The 19,548-nt window shown below is 36.8% G+C and overlaps 1 protein-coding gene across 8 annotated transcripts in view; it reads left to right on the top strand.

The window, feature by feature from the left end:
- The window catches only part of LOC129757215 (ankyrin-3-like), a 255,433-nt gene extending 240,723 nt beyond the window's left edge, over positions 1 to 14,710 (top strand). For all 8 annotated transcript variants that reach the window (XM_055754349.1, XM_055754350.1, XM_055754352.1 and 5 more), the window contains 2 exons: positions 3,717 to 3,921; positions 14,547 to 14,710. In XM_055754349.1, coding sequence (XP_055610324.1) covers positions 3,717 to 3,921; positions 14,547 to 14,710 — 369 coding nt within the window. The remainder of the gene's footprint in view (positions 1 to 3,716; positions 3,922 to 14,546) is intronic.
- The last annotated feature ends 4,838 nt before the right edge of the window (positions 14,711 to 19,548 follow it).

Genomic DNA, 19,548 nt, shown 5'->3' on the forward strand with positions numbered 1-19,548 from the left:
CGACGGGATTCGATGACACAGTAGGTTGTGGGGTGATTGCGACGGCAAATGAGTTGACATTCTCGGGGCGGGACGGGGGATCAGCAGCAGCACGGGTGGATTCAGCTTGACCGAAGTGAATCATCGAATGGTGGCGCATGGAGCAATGTCATCGACACAAACGTGTCGTGGAACGTCAGCCACTGATTGAAATCGCCATCAAATTCGGGTAGCGTGATCGTCGGGAGTTTGATGTTCGCAAGATGGGCGGGGGCGGATGTTTCATTTGCAGCATAGGACGTCGATGCGGTGGGCCCAAACGATTCCGGGATCTTGGAAGCTAGACCAGCTTTGACCCGGAAATAAATTGATTCGGTTTTGCTTCGGATCTCCAATTTTTTAGTTTCCGCATTCTCCTCCTCGTCAAGCTCCTCGCAGTCCGCCTGCACTTCGTCGAACGATTCCCACAGTTTCTCGAGACGCTCCAAGCGGTATCGAACTTCCCCTTGGTGTTGGTCCTCGACGTATTGATGCAGGAACTGTTCCATGCGGTTGATTCCGGCAATGATATTCGCCCTTTTCAGCTTCCTGGACTTCAGCTTCTTGTCGTCAACCATTCTGCCGACGATTATCCGGTAGCAGGAAAGTTGAATCGAAGCTGGTCAACTAAAAGGGTCGAAAAAAGACCAAGAAGTACCGCAAAAGGGGATGGTATTGGATTGGAGAGGTACTCACCTGGTACCTCTTCAAATGAGGCCTTTGGCTTCAATAAAATTATCCGGAACAAACGGCAAAAGTATTTCGCCAACCTCAATTGTGAGGTTATGATGATGACACGAGGTTTCGCAGCGGGACGGGTCGTGATCCTGGTCACGGCACCAATGTTCGGGACGGGGTTACGGTTTGCGGGTTGTCGGGATGGGCACTCGGGGTCTCTTTATCACTCGGATTGCGGGGCGGGCAGATGATCGCACTACCAACGGGAACCAAATCTAGTCAGGTTTGTCAAATTAAGTGACGGGTATTTAACCGGGAAATGTCCACTAGAATGCACGGGATTCACTATGTGATCGTAAAGGGATGGCTTAATAATCGATTGCACCACTTTCGGGGACGAGTCACGGGTTTAAAAACTGTAATTTTCAGCAATTTTCGGGAGCGGATAGAAAAACGCGTGATCGTGTTTCTGTCAACTTTTCTATTCTGTCTTTAATGATCGCTAGGTAGTACAAATTGATGACGGTGGCACGGAAGCAAAAAGGAACGCAAAGAATGAGAAAATAAAATTTTATGGCAAACAATTCCACAGTGATTATTCGATTTTAGATCTAACACTGTTAATCCATGGAAGAGATACGGATAATAATAATAATTGTAAATTTAATTTTTAAGCGATTTTTTTATCAAATTTGATAGGTAAATTTATACAAATTTATATATTTTCAGAAAATAGGTTTTTACATTTTCCAGCGAATCAATTTCACGTAGAAGTATTTTGAGTATGGAGTTGTTTGATGATGGAATAAAAGAAACAAATTTGCAAAAATCAAAAAAATTTTAAATATTATTTTCTTAATGGGTTTTTATGGAAAATGCAAAATATCATGAAAGGAAGGGTTAAAATCATTCGTTAGTGCGCAATGATCTGATATATAAAACATTGTCAGTTTTAAATTAAAATGAAATTTTGTGCATAAATTAGGATAAATTTGTTAATGGTATGAAAGCAAAATTTTAATTAGTTAAAATTCTCACAATACATTCTACCATCGAGTATCTCCCAAAAATCTTTGTTGTTAAGTGCATGACTCATCGCCCTGGCATATTTTTTTCGCGTTTTTGCAGCCTGTTTTTTTTTTGTTTAGGTAAGTTTGCAGCTGGTGAAAATTCAAACCAATTTTAAGTTGGAATATAGTTATTTTTCTTATCGATGAAATATTTCATTTTTCATTTATTGTTCCCATCCCAACATCTCTTCAAACTCTCCTATCTCTCCAAAAATACCTATCTCTTCGCTCGAATATGCTTGAATAAGTTCCAACACACTGGCCATTTTAATGAAATATATTGTTTAATTTCATTGATTCGGGAGCTTCGCCTACTAACTACCAGAGTTAGTAGGACATTAGACACTTCGGAGTATAATAGTTAAAACCAAACAAACGCCGAAATGACTAATGTGTATTTAAAACTTATGTAAGCAAAGTAAGGAGTTTTAATCCGAAAGGCTATATTGAAGATACATTTTAGAAAAGATTGTACAGATTATAATTCGTTAAAAATCCTGGAGTAATGAATGTTAAGCTAAAAGCGAAAATCGCTTTTCTTGGCGAAAACACAAAATGGTTTATACGTCACTTCGTCATAATACGGCAGTGGAGGAGGAACGCCTCTCTTTCAAATCTTATTTCTTTGATTCTCGGAGCAGCGCTGCCAAGCACAATCTTTGCCCCGTTGGTTGCCAACATTTTTTTTTTTCAAAAATCGGGAACTGATGAAAATAAAAATCAGGCTACGTCAAAGTAATCATAGCAACGGAAATTTCACTCGTAGTGATGACTTTTTTTTGTCTTCCTCAACATTTTCCCTACATCAATGATATCTTTGCAGTTTCATACTGCCCATTTTCAACACATTCACAAAAATCAGGCAAAATCAGGCTTATTTTCAAAAAATCAGGAAAATACCAGGTTGTCAACCTGAGCCTCGAAAAGTCAGGCAAATCCTGAACAATCAGACACATTGGCATCTCTGATTGGAAGTGAGACCAACCGACAAATTCGGGTTTGCTCTCGCTGTTAAAAACGTTTCAGTGTCGCTCATGAGAATTGCGTGATTTTCGGAACATTGATTCAAACTACAATCTTTATCTTAGATATAGCGAAACTCTTTATAACAAGCTGGACGTTTTAGAGAGTCGATGGATGGTGATAGAGAAACAACAGAGAGATCAATAGTGGTCAAAGAACACGCGAGTTGCGAGATATACATGAAGTGTATCGATAGACATAGAACATCCAGTAGTTGATGTACGCATGCTGGAGCCGTGGTGTAATTGACTAACGCGCCGTTGTACTGAAGCGGAAATTGCGAGTTCAAGTCCCGTCAGTGAGCTGTTGTATCTTTTTCGAAAAATTCATGATATTTACAGCTTATGTTCTTTCTCTCTTTGATAGCACATGTTTCTCTAATACTTTCCATAACCTTTGAAAATGTGAAAAAAATCAATATTTTTATTGCTCCACGAAAATGCTACTAATGCATCTCCAAGATCATATTCTGACTTCATTTTTGACAGTGAGCTATTTTAAAAGCATGAAAGAAACAAGAATAGAGGATCAAGTTCTTCCCTACGGAAGTTGTTGCAAAACAATCAGATACGGCAAAGGCTCGTTCATATTCAAAAGAAATTGGCCGCCAATCAAAGAAGTTATTGATGAAACGCCTCATTATGATGCTTATTTTGAACACCTCAAAGTCTCATATTACCTTCATGCGAACTCATGCAACACTAACAAATATATTTGAAAAAAAAAACCTTAACGGAAACAGAAATTCTGAAATCAAAATAAAAAATCACCTGGTATCAGGTAAGTTGGAAAAGAATTCTGTTTGAATACCATCAAAATATAAACAAAGAAAACTCATTAAAATTAACAGCTAAACGGAGGAATTGAAGGAATAAAAAAAAATTAAAGAAAAATATTTAATCCATGATCTGTCGTTTTTTTTAACAGGCCCAACCAATCGACCCGGAACTAACGGCTAAGCTCTTAGGTCGTGGCGTGGCCGTTTCCCCGGTCGTAACGGTGGAACCCCGGCGCCGGAAGTTCCACAAAGCCATCACCCTCAGCATGCCGGCACCACGTGCCCACAGCCAGGGCATGATCAACCAGTATTCGGGCAGTGCCCCCACACTCCGGTTGCTGTGCTCCATCACCGGTACGTACGCCAATGTTCCCCTCTTTCAGCATCATTCTCAGCTAATTCTCTGTACCTACACCTTGATTTTGTCAAACCTCCTTTTTTCGGTTGTTTATATCTATCTATTCTCCTCAAATAGAAAAAAAAACTATCTCTACTACTTCTCTCTCCCTGTTTGTCTGTCTCCTTCTTGGTATTTTTTGTACTCTATCTCCAAGATGGTTCTCTGTCTGTTCTCTTTTTTTTTCAAAACTTTTCTGTTACCTGTATATTCATTCGAACAAGTGCTCATTGTTTCGGTACTTTCTTGTACAAAAAAAAAACACCTGTTCAGGTCAACGTTTTGAAGAAACAAAAAAAAAAAAACAGATCACCAAAAGAGAATTCTATGTTCCGCCATTTTTATTCAGCAAAAGTTTTATTTCTTCGAAAGTTTTACCGACCCCGGCCCGACACGAATGGGGTGGGATGTTTAAGTGTGTGCGTGCTCATACAAGTGTCATTATTTTCCGTTGTACAACATACATTCGCATAATTTCCATTCCTTGTCAATCATTTCAAAACCACCTTAAGTGAAATCAGATCTATGTATTTAGTTTCCTATTGTTTCATCTTTAAATTCAATTTGCATACATTTTTTGGAACAAAAAAAAACCATTGGATTTCATATAACGTTTGGCATAGTTAACCTACACACATTCACATACACCCAGTTTTATGAGTTTGAATTTCGTTCCGGCAAATCACGTTTAATGTTTCTTCTAAGTTTTCTAGTTCAATCGTAGAGATTTCATTAGTTCTTCCGACCTCACCCTTACTTCAAAAGCGATAGTTTATTTGTATTGTTTTCAGTTCCTTATTTTTTCCCTACATAAAATAGTAACTTCCCCCCTTAATAGGAAAATCATTTTCGTACTAATACTCCGACAATATGCCTGTTACCGCACGCATTCCATTTACCCACATGAAGGTGTGTTTCGGAAAAGATCTCTCAAAGGTAACTAACACAGAACTAACGACTACCAACCAACAAAAATTAATACCCAAAACTACAAATTAAATCCAACTGATGAGAAGCAATCTGCAATTCAAATTTCGTTACAATTTTTACATTTTTTTTTTTTGTTTTTTCGTTACCAAAATCAAATCAGTTTTTTTTCTAAGTTGTGTTTCGATCTCGGATTGTCTCTTCTCTTGATCCGCTGCCGTACTTTCGGTTATTTTTCCACCACCCTCGAAAAGCTTTTTAGTTCAGTTTTTCTTTGATTGTATCTGCATAAATTTGTCTGTTACAACTCTATAATTAACCCTCGCTACCCCCAATAAAGCCGACCGAATAATGGTTGGAACTAGAGCGCGCCGATTTACGTATTCCCAAATGTGCTCAACTCCGAAGCGTCACTTCATAGGCCCGAAAACGCGCACTTGTCGATATATTTATTCGAAAACCAAGCCTTAACCAAAAGGATCGAAAAATCGACCCAGCCTAACGCTATCTATCCCCCCCATATCAATAAAAATCAATAAATACTGTTAATCCCACACCAGCACCTACTTAAAATATTATTAACGAACACACACACTAAAGCACGGATAAATTGATCCTAAGTTGCGTTACGTATCAAACTAACTACTCTCCCTACTAACTAACTAACCAACTAGTCGTAAAGGCAATCGTGAACCGAAATCAGGAAATAAATTCTAGAATAATAAACAATCGAATCGCAGTACAGTAAGACAGTACAATCTCCATAAATTAGGTTCTCGAAAGCGATAGCGACTAACGAAACCCAAAAAAAAAAAAATCCGCCACGTGACCGCGCGATACGATCCGGAAACGAAACCCCCCTCCCCACCAAATAAAAACTGCCTCATAAATTTAACTATTTTGCTCTTTTCACCATACGTTTTTGGTTTCGGGAAATTTGCTAACGCGGAAGCTGCGCTTTCTTTTTTGTTTTCGGAAAATCCTTTGAACTAGCCTAGTGTTATTCGCCTTAAAAGACCATGTCCTTCGAAAATAACTTATTTTAAAACGGTACTTCCCTCTTTCTAATGTAGATCGTTAATCTTAACGGTATTTTTAAAGGATATTTAATCATGGGGAACATCAGATTGGTTAAAAAACCACATTAAAACATTTTCGTAATTTCAATTTTAATTTTTTTTTTATCATTCATAACCTAAACATGTAAGATTCCTTGAAAACGGCGAGGTAAACTGCCCAAACGTCAAATGTATACAATACATAATGAGGAAATCAACCGATATGAAATTCCTAAATGTTCAACCTAGATTGAGTCAATAGTAATTATTTATGGAGGTAGAGGGAATTTTATCAAACTTCACAATAACAAAAACTGGATCAAACAAAAAGTTTATGAGAACGATCAGCATTTCTAATATAAAGTCTTATCTGATTTTTTTCAAGTTTTATTCGTAAAAAATAAGACAAAATTTCACGTAAGCTCTCTTTAAGCAAACAAAAATTGTTGGTATTTTCGTTTAAATCCTTTCGCCATGTTTTGGCTTTGAACTATGTCTTTCATCTGTATTTCAAATTTTACTAGAATTCAGTAGAAGGACAAGACGATCGGTTTCAACTGGAAAATCTTAGAACTTGTCAAAACAAAAGGATTGCCAGATCATTTTCTTTTTAAACCTATCTTATGATTACAAGGACGTTGCCGGCGCCATTATTAAGGTTCAAAAGGAAAGCATCACAAAATATTTCCTTCAACAGTCTGCTTTACAATTTCTTACAAGTTTCCTTTTCCCAGTTGACGTATTTTAGACAGAGATGAGATTGTAATTATTACAATAACTGATCACTAGTATCGATTTTTTTTTTGGTCTTCAGAATTCGAATCAACCCTGATTCGCGTCTTCCTGAATACCGAAGTAGGTCCTTGTTACTATCAATCGAATGTTTACAGCCGCCACTCCCTCAATAAATCGTAGATCGCAGTTTAACACCCCCCCCCCGAATAGACTTTTCTGAGGGCAAGTCAACAAATTGATCCTTAAAAGTGATTTAGGATTGGATCAAATCAGCTCTCGAAAAGCTTGCCAAAACTAATGGGGATTTTTTTTTATTATCTGACAATTTGCGCCGGGGGTCTTCAGATTTTCCCCAAAATTGAAAATTTGGTTCATTTTTGCGACTTAAAAACACATGTATTTTTTCAGATTTCTAACATTTTTATTTTTTGAGTTAGCTTCGGTTAGATTTTTTTGTAAATAAAAAATGACCATTTTTCAAAGCTACATAACTCTGTTGTTTCTCAACGGAAATTATAAAATAGCACATCAAAATGCATTGAAATTTTATCAGCTTTCCAAATAGAATAGTTGAAAAAAATTAAATAATGACCTTCAACATGAAAAGTTGTAAATAAACTTTAAATGGCGTCTAAAAGTACCGTCTGCACCACCGAATATTTTGCAAAAAATACCATTGTATAGCTCGATTCATGATGCAACTTTCATCTGAAGACACCAAAGTGGGCCATTAACACCTTGAAGAGTTATGAAAGAAATAATGACAATAAATCTCTATTTTTGCATCGAAATCAAACAATGGTCGAACAACTGCACTCACATATAGAGATAGCGCGCACTTCTAACAATATGGAAACAAAAGAACTTACCAAAGCAGGTAAAAAACACTACTTTTTCGTGCTTTGTAGAGTGTTTGCAGAAAAACTGACTTTAAATTTGAACCAAAATTCTGAGTATCGTATTGTTTAAGTGATATAACTAATAATGGGAATGTTGCTTTTACAACCTGGTCATATGATATATAACTTATTAATTTTTCGATCAAAGATCATTGTGAAGCATAATCAATGCCAATAGTAGAAGGTTCAGTCCCTGTGTTTGGGTTCACAAAAATGTGATTAAAAAAATGAAATATAGACGTGCTTTACATAGTTTTTATATCGGGAGCTAAGCACTGGACACCAAAATCCTTTCCCATTGATCAAAAAAGTATGAGAAAGTGGCACAAATGTTGTAGAAATAATCAAAGAGCTCAGGGCTGGCCAGGCTGTAAAATGATGAAAATATGATACTTTTACCGTATTCGTTTTCTACATTCGCCCAGTTTGGAGGTTTACCATACTACAGCGAACATAATTCGTCGTAAGTGTTTTGCTACCTCGATCGCTCACACACGAATCTTCAGTGTTCCACCGTCCATTTTAAATCAAATCTGGGGAATTACGGATGCAAAACTTAGCGCATAAACTTCTAAAAATGACAGTAAAATGTGCATAACTTGTTGTGACCTGGTGCAAAACTGGGTATAAACGAATACGTTATTAGATTTTTGGATATAACATGAAGTCAGTTAAGCTGCAACAATCTACCGCCCCTTCTTTCATAACAGTCCCATATACAAAAATAAGCAAGCGAGACAATCAGCTTTTTCTGTTTTGGAATATATTTTTAAATTGTGACCACCACTTTCAGCATAGACGAAAATCGTTTCTAGGTTGTCATGATAAATCGTTAGGCCTGAAATTTTCGAAATTGGGTTATTGGTAAGGTCGAGAGCACCATTTTTATTCATTATGGGACTGTTAATCGACCATATTTGAAACCTTTTTCGAATCTACTAGCATAACAGTCCCATACAAAATATATTTTTCTCACCAAGCTACTTTCTAAGACTTAAATTTGATCATTTTTGAACTTCTAAATGCAATTGTCAGAAAAAGAAACATACTTTTGCAAAAAAATATCATGAATTCCACATTGTAAGTTGAATCTTTTTACGATTTTTTATTGCATCCGATAGTTTTTCGCTCAGAAAGTCATTCCTAAGAAAGTCAGACCTGCCTTCGAAAACTAGTGTGCATCATTCGACATCAAGTGAGTTAAAAAAATGTTTAAATGATTCAAAGCAATAAACCAAAGACTATTTCGCCGAAAGAAACATTTCATATAGGACAGCCAAGAATTGATATTTTTTTTCGAAATTTCTAGAACAAAACCTCTTTTTTTTAGTCTTTTATGTTGAAGCCTTATGTTGACCTAAAATGACGAAAATTCATATGGGACTGTTATGCGAGTAAGGGCAGTCTGAAAAGGACGAAAAAATAGTGTTTTTACCAGCTTTGATAAGTTCTTTTGTTTCCATGTTGTTAGAAGTGCGCGCTATCTCCATATGTGAGTGCAGTTGTTCGACCATTGTTTGTTTTCGATGCAAAAAAAGAGATTTATTGTCATTATTTCTTTCATAACTCTTCAAGGTGTTAATGGCCCACTTTGGTGTCTTCAGATAAAAGTTGCATCATGAATCGAGCTATACAATGGTATTTTTTGCAAAATATTCGGTGGTGCAGACGGTACTTTTAGACGCCATTTAAAGTTTATTTACAACTTTTCATGTTGAAGGTCATTATTTAATTTTTTTCAACTATTCTATTTGGAAAGCTTATAAAATTTCAATGCATTTTGATGTGCTATTTTATAATTTCCGTTGAGAAACAACAGAGTTATGTAGCTTTGAAAAATGGTTATTTTTTATTTTCAAAAAAATCTAACCGAAGCTAACTCAAAAAATAAAAATGTTAGAAATCTGAAAAAAATACATGTGTTTTTAAGTCGCAAAAATGAACCAAATTTTCAATTTTGGGGAAAATCTGAATACCCCCGGCGCAAACCCGTCAGATAATAAAAAAAAATCCCCTAATGCAGTAGATATGTCGGAATATCAATCGACATAATTACAATGGAGAACGGCACTATGTTTTCCGTTTTAGGTCATAAACGTCTGAGTCATAAGTAGCGGGAAACATTGATTTAACGTTATCTATTACACACACTATGAGAGAAAAAACTTTAGTGTGTAAAAGGTGATACGGTCAAAATTTGGTCAAGGGAAAACGCGTGTAAATCGGTGAAATCGTTTAATTTAGTATAAAATTCAGGACAAATATTCAGTTAGGCTTCCGCTTTTCCAAATCCGAATTTCCGGGCCTTACGCTTAACCCTGTCATCAGATTTTGTACAGCCACCACACTTTTTCGCCGCAGAAAGCCAGTCTGCCTTGAACTGCTGCTCGTCCTTAGCAGTTTTTTTGGTCCTCTTTAGGTTCCGCTTGATAATAGCCCAGTATTTCTCAATTGGGCGGAGCTCTAGCGTGTTGGGAGGGTTCTTGTCCTTGGGAACCACCTGCACGTTGTTGGCGGCGTACCACTCCACGGCCTTTTTGCCGTAATGGCAAGATGCCAAATCCGGCCAAAACAGTACGGAACAACCGTGTTTCTTCAGGAAAGGCAGCAGACGTTTATTCAAACACTTTTTCACGTAAATTTCTTGGTTGACAGTCCCGGAAGCTATGAAAATGCTGCTTTTCAAGCCACAGGAACAGATGGCTTGCCAAACCAGATATTTCTTCGCGAACTTTGACAGTTTCATGTGCTTGAAAATATCTGATACCATTCCCCTTCCTTTTGCCATATAAAACTCCTGCCATATAAAAAGCTGCTTGTAGTCGGCTTTGATGAAGGTTTCGTCGTCCATTACCACGCAGTCAAACTTCGTCAGAATCGTCGTGTACAGCCTCCGGGATCGCGCTTTGGCCGTCGAATTTTGTTTATCATCGCGATTTGGAGTCACTACCTTCTTGAAAGTCGATAGTTCGGCTCGTTTTTTGGCTCGATGCACGGTTGTAGACGATACTTCCAGCTTATTTGCGGCATCTCGGAGAGAGAGGTTAGGGTTTCGCTTGAAACTACCGGCAACTCTCTTTGTCGTCTCAGCAGCTACCGGTTTTCGATTTCCCCCCGATCCAGACTTCCTGGCTGTCGACAAACGTTCCCCAAACACTTTAATTACATTCGTAACGGTTGATTTGGAAATTTTCAGCGATTTTGGCAGCTTTGCGTGCGAGTAGCTCGGATTTTCGCGATGCGCGAGCAAAATTTTGATACGCTGCTTTTCTTCCTTGGACGGCATTTTGACAACTGAAGAGTGAATTCCAAAATCAAAATAGGAGCAACATTCTACACACACACCTTCAAAATGAGGGGTGTTCAGATTTTTGAAATGCAAAATTGAAAGAAATACGTCAAGTTGATATTGACCAAATTTTGACCGTATTACCCTTTAGTGTTACTTGGCTTCTGTGGACTATTTTCGTATCAAGTTTGTTTAAGATAAAGTCTCCAAAACAGAGTTTCGTTTCATAAAGCTTTTTTCGAATGCTTGAACGACATTCAATTTTTGACAACACATTCCTTCACTCTTAGTTTTTGTTGTAATGCGACTAATTTAAGGTGTCTGTTATATTTTGTGTAAAATTACGTCTAGTTTGAAAAAAACTAACTGCGTGAAATATCAAAGCATATACATAAAAGCAGAGCCATTTTTCACTATCGTTTTACCAATTTAGGTCAAAATAGCTTCCCTCGTGATTACTTACATCTGTCAGTCTGTTTTTTTTGGCTGAATATCACTGAACCTTGGGATCATGTTATAACTAACTCAAGGATTTGTTATGGCCCACTTGGCTCTTCATCTTCGATTTTTAATATTGCCCAAGCATCAGAAAGAAGCGCTCTCAGAAAAGAAATCTTCCGCGACCTCCACGGTAGACAAATGAAAAAAAAACCTTTACGAACAAAGTACATAACAAAATGTGTAGAGCGTGTTATAGAAAATGAAACATCAATTAACTCCCGCTACTTATGACTCAACAGTTAGTTCGTAACATGCAGAAGTGGTTGCGTCTCTAAATTGTTTCTCACAAGAATCTAAGTTCGATTTTACAAAAACTCTGAATGCGTTGTTCCTGATACGTTCAAATAAAGTGAGAACTTTTTATCTTCTTCGAAAAAAACTGCTATATTCTCGTACCTTCATCGAAATTGCAGATAATAGTTACAGAATTTAGACAAAAATAATATGAAAGTGCTAATTTTGCACAAAAAAATCTACGACAGGACAGTTAATCAAAGATTGATGAAGAATTTGTAAGGTGACTTGACACTTAACTTTGCTGTCTCACCTTAAATAATTTAAAGCTTCCCAGAAGAATGATAATTGTTTTTCACACCTTCCCTTAACAAACGGCTGAAATTTTTACAAAAAAACTGATAAAAAAGTTTTACTAAAAAAAAACAACAACTTTAAATGCAGTTCATTTCGTCAAAAATCGTCTGAATCTATAACAACTATAACGTTTGGAATGGATTAACAAATTTAGAAGAATATTGCAAAAACAGAAACTAATCTAAAAAGAGATGAGTAAAGCCGTTTTACCATAAATAAACATTGAAAGTCTTCATGAACAATCAATAAAATATATCAAATAACAAAATAGGCAATCAGATTTGAAAAATTAAAAAAAAATATTATTTTAATTTCCCAATCATCCTAACCAGCGGATCATCATCTTTGGTTATTTTTTTGTTCCCAACTTTACGTTCGTTCCAAATCGATTTTCGCATTATGTCTGGCTACTTTTTATTACTATTTTGTTATTTCTAAACTCGCGCCTCAATCCAATTTCGGCTATTCATGAAACTATTCGATTAAAACCAGCATTAGCGTGCATCTGTTTATTTGTTAATTTAATAATTTAAAAATATTTTTGAGAATGCATATTTTATTCTACTTTTATAAATTCGTTGGCAAAATATAACAGCAAAGCTAAGATCTCAATTTTTTCCATAACTTTAATCAGAACTATTTCGATAAAAATAAAGGTTCTAACCAACGCTTGGCTGAAAAACTAAAATAACACACCCCAAACTGATTTCTACCTTCTGATTGTTCTTTTTTTTATTTAATAGTTTTAAAATTTGTTATGTTTAGTTTCTCTATCCACATTAAGTTAAAATTGAGTTTGACTATTATTTTTGAAACCAATAAGTTGGGAAAACGTCAACTGAGAATCATAATGAAAGAGCATCGTCCTATTTTCGATTCGAGATTGAAAGTAAATACTCAAAATCAGTTTGACAAGTAAAAAAACCTAAACATGAGCGTTAGTTGCCCAAAAGGGGACTTTTCTGAAACCGTTGCTAAAAACCTTGGAATCCTTCTTCGGTCGATGTATCCCGTTCCTAAAGATTAAGGAAGTTTCAACTTCCTTGAGAAAACGAAACAAAATCTGGCAGTATAGTACGAAATTTGTGTGACAACAAAACCTCCTTAGCTCCATATTTCTACTACTACAACAACAACACAACCGGTAAAAAAACATACATACACATACACGCGTGAGATACACTTTATCACTGACAATGCAACCCTCCAAAAACCGCAGCATCACATACACATTTGTTAGTTTGTTATTTATTTTTTCTCTCGTTAACTTCAGATCATTCCACTTAACTTTTTTCCTCAACCATTAAATGCCATTCTTAACGTTCAGCTTTTGTTTTATTTTATTGCAACCTATCCTTTGTTAAGAGTTCGAGTAGAATCTCCACATGCCAGCCAAAAACATTTAAAGGAAAACCAATTGAAAATTAGATTAACCACTAACCTTACTCCATCCTAAAACCCAACCATTATATCATTATCGAATCTTACAACAACAAAAACATTCTATCTCATTATTTCTATCGCTGCGTGTGTTTGTGTACTTTTACTGTCCCGAATATAAGAAGAAGAAAACTGGAATGCCTCTACTCTCTCTCGATGAGCATTGATCCACAACACTCTCCCAAAACGAAACATTTTCGCTCGATCCAGCCAAAGTTGCACCTTGCAGTTTCATCCAAGCGAAAATCTTTGTTGCGGGCGCCTCTCATCTTTGCATGTGCCAATTCTTTCGATCTGTAACTTTTATGATTTCCTTCGAGTTACCAGCTGTTTTGTCTTCTAAGTTTTCCTCGGTTGTTTTGTGAATTATTATGGTCTTGTGTTATTTCTTCTTGCCATCGATCATTCATTGTTCCTTCAAACTTCAAACAACATACCGGTGGATAGTAATGGTTTCAAAGCAAACTAGCAAGCAAGCAACGAACCAGGAAAAGAAGAAAGAAACAACAAAAGTCACAAACGTTTCTCTACAACGGCGAACAGCTCCGTTATCTTCTTTAGTTTCATTTCACTCTCAGTTCCGTTTCCGATACGATATGATTGGCCCATCCTCAGTTTTCTAAAGTTTCTGTTTTGTCTTCATTTACGTTTTCTTATGCTTTGGTTTCTTCATATAAAGCCCTACAAACGGTGGAATCATTTCCGGGAGCTCTGATAACAAAATGTAGTAAACAATAGCTAGACCAGGCCCAAGAAATGGTTCCATCAGCAAAAACAAACAAATACGCTTCCGAAGGTCGGCTCGAGCTGCCGGACCCGAAAACCATTCAAAGCTAAGCTCCCGTAACTCTAGCCGACCTTCGTACGCTTTCAATATTGTAAACTCATTGTTGTGCTACACAATTCAGCCTTCTAGCCTTTATATAAATATAGCATATACATAATCGAAAGTCTTGCAGAATTCTCAAAAGCTCCAAGTTTTTAGTTCTAAATCCTCTCATAGTCTTCTTGAACGACTACCTACTTTATCGACCCCCCGAGTAAGTGCGACACCGATCGGTTAATGCTTGAACGATTATGCTTCTTCCCATTTTTTTCCCAATCGCGCCCTCTCAATGGGGAATTGGTTGACCTTCTGCTAGGTGGTACAACTCGTGCTCAATGGGAGGACGTTACCGGGTCCACGCCGCTGACCTTCGTCAACGATTGCGTCTCCTTCACCACGACCGTATCCGCCCGGTTCTGGCTCATGGACTGCCGGAACATTGCCGACGCTACCAAGATGGCGACCGAACTGTACAAGTAAGTATGGCTTCGTATGTTAGTAGTGCAACGATTGAACATGGATGGCCAAATTTGTAAATAACTCTACACTAGTATACAGGTTGGTTGAAAAAATCTGAAAGCAACATCTATTAATGATTGATATCAATGGATCTCATTCATAAAGAGTAGAGTTTTGGTGCCTTCGGTACAGTAACAGCACTTGGGGTAACCGAACACAGAAAGAAATCTATAGTATTTACAACAATAATCCACTTATGTTCAATCAGGTTTCTGATTGATTCTCGACCAATTATAAATATTAAGCTTTCAACTATATGTATAATTGATAATCTGTTTGTTTTTGTGCATTCAATAATACATATAATTCATTCAACTATATATGATTAATTGATTTTATGCATTCAACAATAAAGAGAGTCCAACAAAAAACTCAAATACAACACTTAACATACCGTGCAACACAAATTTCTGTGTGCGCCACTTCGGTATAGCACAGCCAGGGGGGTGCAATGCTATAGGATTTTTCTATGTGACCAACTCATCTATTTGCTAAATGTTAGTGAATCTCGTTTTTAAGCTTCTTTTCCTCAGATTTTAGCTTTATTTAGCCTTGAGAGCATTGGAGATGAAAGTTCAAATTTAAGAAAAAAAGCTTAAATCTGTAAAAAAAGCTTAAATCTGGGAGATATGCTCCACATGGGTTGAGTAGAACTGTCGAGAATAACACAGTTGTGCTCAGCTCGCAACACAGTGTTTTACGAGCAAGGTTACTTTTTCGCCCGTCGTGCTGGACTGGCCAGCCTTTCTCAGTCTTTTCAATGGCGAAGCTCTTCACTCCCATTCTGTTGAGGAGGAACCTTGAAAGCAAACGAAAAAAAATTCTTTCCAGTTCGGTTGCTGGCAGGAGCAACCATGTAAACTGTGTAGTCAACTGTGTCAGATTTTGGGTCGCACACAGCACTGTGCTGTGTTGCGGCCGACATGCAACAAAATTATATCAACACAGACGCAGCACAGCTTCATTTTGGATGTGTCGTGTCAGCAGATGTGTTGCACTTACTGTGTTCGTGCTGTTTTCGGCCCCTGGCAATAAATAAAGAAGATTCAACTATAAGCGAATGATTGATCTTCTGCATTCAACAATAAGTATAGTACGTTCAACTATAAGGGTTTAGTTGATTCAGCTGTACAAATGATAGATTCAGTTATATTTTTGTGATTAATTTCATCAGGACAACTATAGACATTGTAGATTCAACTATGAGGGTATAGTTGATTTAACTATTGATATGATAGATTGAATTAAATTTTCAAGATTGATTTCATCAAGCCGACTATAGATATTGTAGATTTAAATTTAAGGGTATAGTTGATTTAGCTATAGATTAGATAGATTCAATTTTATTTTTATGATCGATTTCATGAGGCCAACTATAGATATTGTAGATTCAACTATATGGGTATAGGTGATTTAACTATAGCTATGATAGGTTCAATTTTATTTTTATGATTGATTTCATCAGGCCAACTATAGATATTTTAGATTCAATTATAAGGGTATAGTTGATTTAACTATAGATATTATAGATTCAACTTGTATATTTTCATGAGTGATTTCATGAGGCCTACTATATAAAGGGTGATACGGTCAAAATTTGGTCAAGGGAAAACGCGTGTAAATCGGTGAAATCGTTTATTTAAAAAATCAAATTAAATTTCTTCCTCAAGTTTAATTAGTAGGGGAGAGTGGGGTAACGTGGGCCATGGGGAAACGTGGGCCACTTCAAATATCTCAGCTGTGTGTTGAGATAAAAATCCCAATCCAACTGTCATCGTCGTCGCTTTGCGTAAGCATGTTTTTCTATATGTTGTTGACTTATGTACGTATCATACACAGTAAACGAAAATTACCGAGTTCGGTAATTTTTTTACCGAAATCCTAACATGTGTAAATCGTTAAACTGTTCGGTAATTTTTTCGGTAAAAAATAAACGAACATCGGTAAATGAAGAGTCGATTTACCGATGTTCGTTTATTTTTTACCGGAAAAATTACCGAACAGTTTAACGATTTACACATGTTAGGATTTCGGTAAAAAAATTACCGAACTTGGTAATTTTCATTTACTGTGTATGCTTCTTTTATGAAACTAGCCTAGAAAAATGTACTTACATAATTAAACAAGCACCTGCAAAATTGCATCCGTGCGATACCTCAAGTACATAACAAAAATATGCTCATACGCTTTTGATCTTGGTTTTGTCATGTTCTTTCATGTGGAAAAGGAATTTTTGATGAAACATGAATAGGTCACACAAACGCAACCAATTTCCAAATCATTGCTTGTGGGGAATCGTGGGCCACATTTTGTGGGGTATCTTGGGCCACCTAAATTTTGATGTTTTTTACACGTTCAGAACTTAAAATACGTTATTACTATTTGTTAAGTTTTCTTATGCCAAATGAAGAATTATGGATAATGTTTTGTCCATCTTTTCTAATGCGATAGAGACGAACAAAATCCTATATATGGAATTTTGCCTAAACGTTCGCGAGCTAGGTTTTAGGATCCACTCGATCATACACAGCTCTCTTTTTAGTTTCCTCATCTGAAATCGCTTCAAAATAACTTAATGAATTATGAAATTTCAGTTTCGGGTCAACTCATAATTTTTGCACGTTATCTAGTCAATTTGGAAAGGGTGGCCCACGTTTCCCCACAGTTTTTCAAAATCTAAAAAAAATAACTTTTTTTATAACAATCAAAACTCGGGAAATTTATGTATTTAAAAAATATCAAAAAATACCTAATGATACCTTAAAAATGTAGAAAACCATTCCATTTATTTTTTTCATTTAATCTTTTCTAATAAAGAAGTTATGAAACAAAGAAAAAAAGTGGCCCATGATACCCCACTCTCCCCTATAAAATTCAGGAAAAATATTCAATTAGGCTTCCGCTTTTCCAAATCCGAATTGCCGGGCCTTTCGCTTAACCCCTGCCATCAGATTTTGTACAGCCACCTAGTCCACCTTCTTCGCCGCAGAAAGCCAGTTTGCCTGAACTGCTGCTCGTCTTTAGCAGATTTTTTTGGTCTTCTTTAGGTTCCGCTTGACAATAGCCCAGTATTTCTCAATTGGGCGGAGCTCTGGCGTATTGGGAGGGTTCTTGTCCTTGGGAACCACCTGCACGTTGTTGGCGGCGTACCACTCCATGGCCTTTTTACCATAATGGCAAGATGCCAAATCCGGCCAAAACAGTACGGAACAACCGTGTTTCTTCAGGAAAGGCAGCAGACGTTTATTCAAACACTCTTTCACGTAAATTTCTTGGTTGACAGTCCCGGAAGCTATGAAAATGCTGCTTTTCAAGCCACAGGTACAGATGGCTTGCCAAACCAGATATTTCTTCGCGAGCTTTGACAGTTTCATGTGCTTGAAAATATCTGCTACCTTTCCCCTTCCTTTTGCCGTATAAAACTCCTGTCCCGAAAGCTGATTGTAGTCGGCTTTGACGTAGCTTTCGTCGTCCATTACCACGCAGTCAAACTTCGTCAGCATCGTCTTGTACAGCCTCCGGGATCGCGCTTTGGCTGTCGTATGTTGTTTATCATCGCGACTTGGAGTCACTACCTTCTTGTAAAACCCTCGGATACCAAATTTCACTTCATTCCGACCGACCATTCATACGTGATGTTGTTACAAAGAAAACGCCTCCATTTTTATATATAAGAAGAGATGTGAAGAAGAGATAACTTTGTATGGGGACCCCCCTTTCATCACAAGTGAGATTCTTGAAACTATTATACAAACCATCTCTGACCCAAAAACCCTCGGATACCAAATTTCACTTCATTCCAACCGACCATTCATACGTGATGTTGTTACAAAGAAAACGCCTCCATTTTTATATATAAGAAGATGTGAAATGATAATTTTGTATGGGGACCCCCCTTTTATCAAAAGTGAAATTCTTGAAACTATTATACAAACCATCTCTGACCCAAAAAACCCTCGGATACCAAATTTCACTTCATTCCGACCGACCATTCATACGTGATGTTGTTACAAAGAAAACGCCTCCATTTTAATATATAAGAAGATGTGAAGAGATAATTTTGTATGGGGACCCCCCTTTTATAAAAAGTGAGATTCTTGAAACTATTATACAAACCATCTCTGACCCAAAAAACCCTCGGATACCAAATTTCACTCCATTCCGACCGACCATTCATACGTGATGTTGTTACAAAGAAAACGCCTCCATTTTTATATATAAGAGAGAAGAAGATGTGAAGAGATAATTTTGTATGGGGACCCCCCTTTTATAAAAAGTGAGATTCTTGAAACTATTATACAAACCATCTCTGACCCAAAAAACCCTCGGATACCAAATTTCACTTTATTCCGACCGACCATTCATACGTGATGTTGTTACAAAGAAAACGCCTCCATTTTTATATATAAGAAGAGATGTGAAGAGATAATTTTGTATGGGGACCCCCCTTTCATAAAAAGTGAGATTCTTGAAACTATTATACAAACCATCTCTGACCCAAAAAACCCTCGAATACCAAATTTCACTCCATTCCGACCGACCATTCATACGTGATGTTGTTACAAAGAAAACGCCTCCATTTTAATATATAAGAAGATGTGAAGAGATAATTTTGTATGGGGACCCCCCTTTTATAAAAAGTGAGATTCTTGAAACTATTATACAAACCATCTCTGACCCAAAAAACCCTCGGATACCAAATTTCACTCCATTCCGACCGACCATTCATACGTGATGTTGTTACAAAGAAAACGCCTTTATTTTTATATATAAGAAGAAGAGATGTGAAGAAGAGATAA

This window comes from Uranotaenia lowii, chromosome 3, assembly GCF_029784155.1.
Source record: "Uranotaenia lowii strain MFRU-FL chromosome 3, ASM2978415v1, whole genome shotgun sequence".
Classification (NCBI taxonomy): Eukaryota; Metazoa; Arthropoda; class Insecta; order Diptera; family Culicidae; genus Uranotaenia; species Uranotaenia lowii.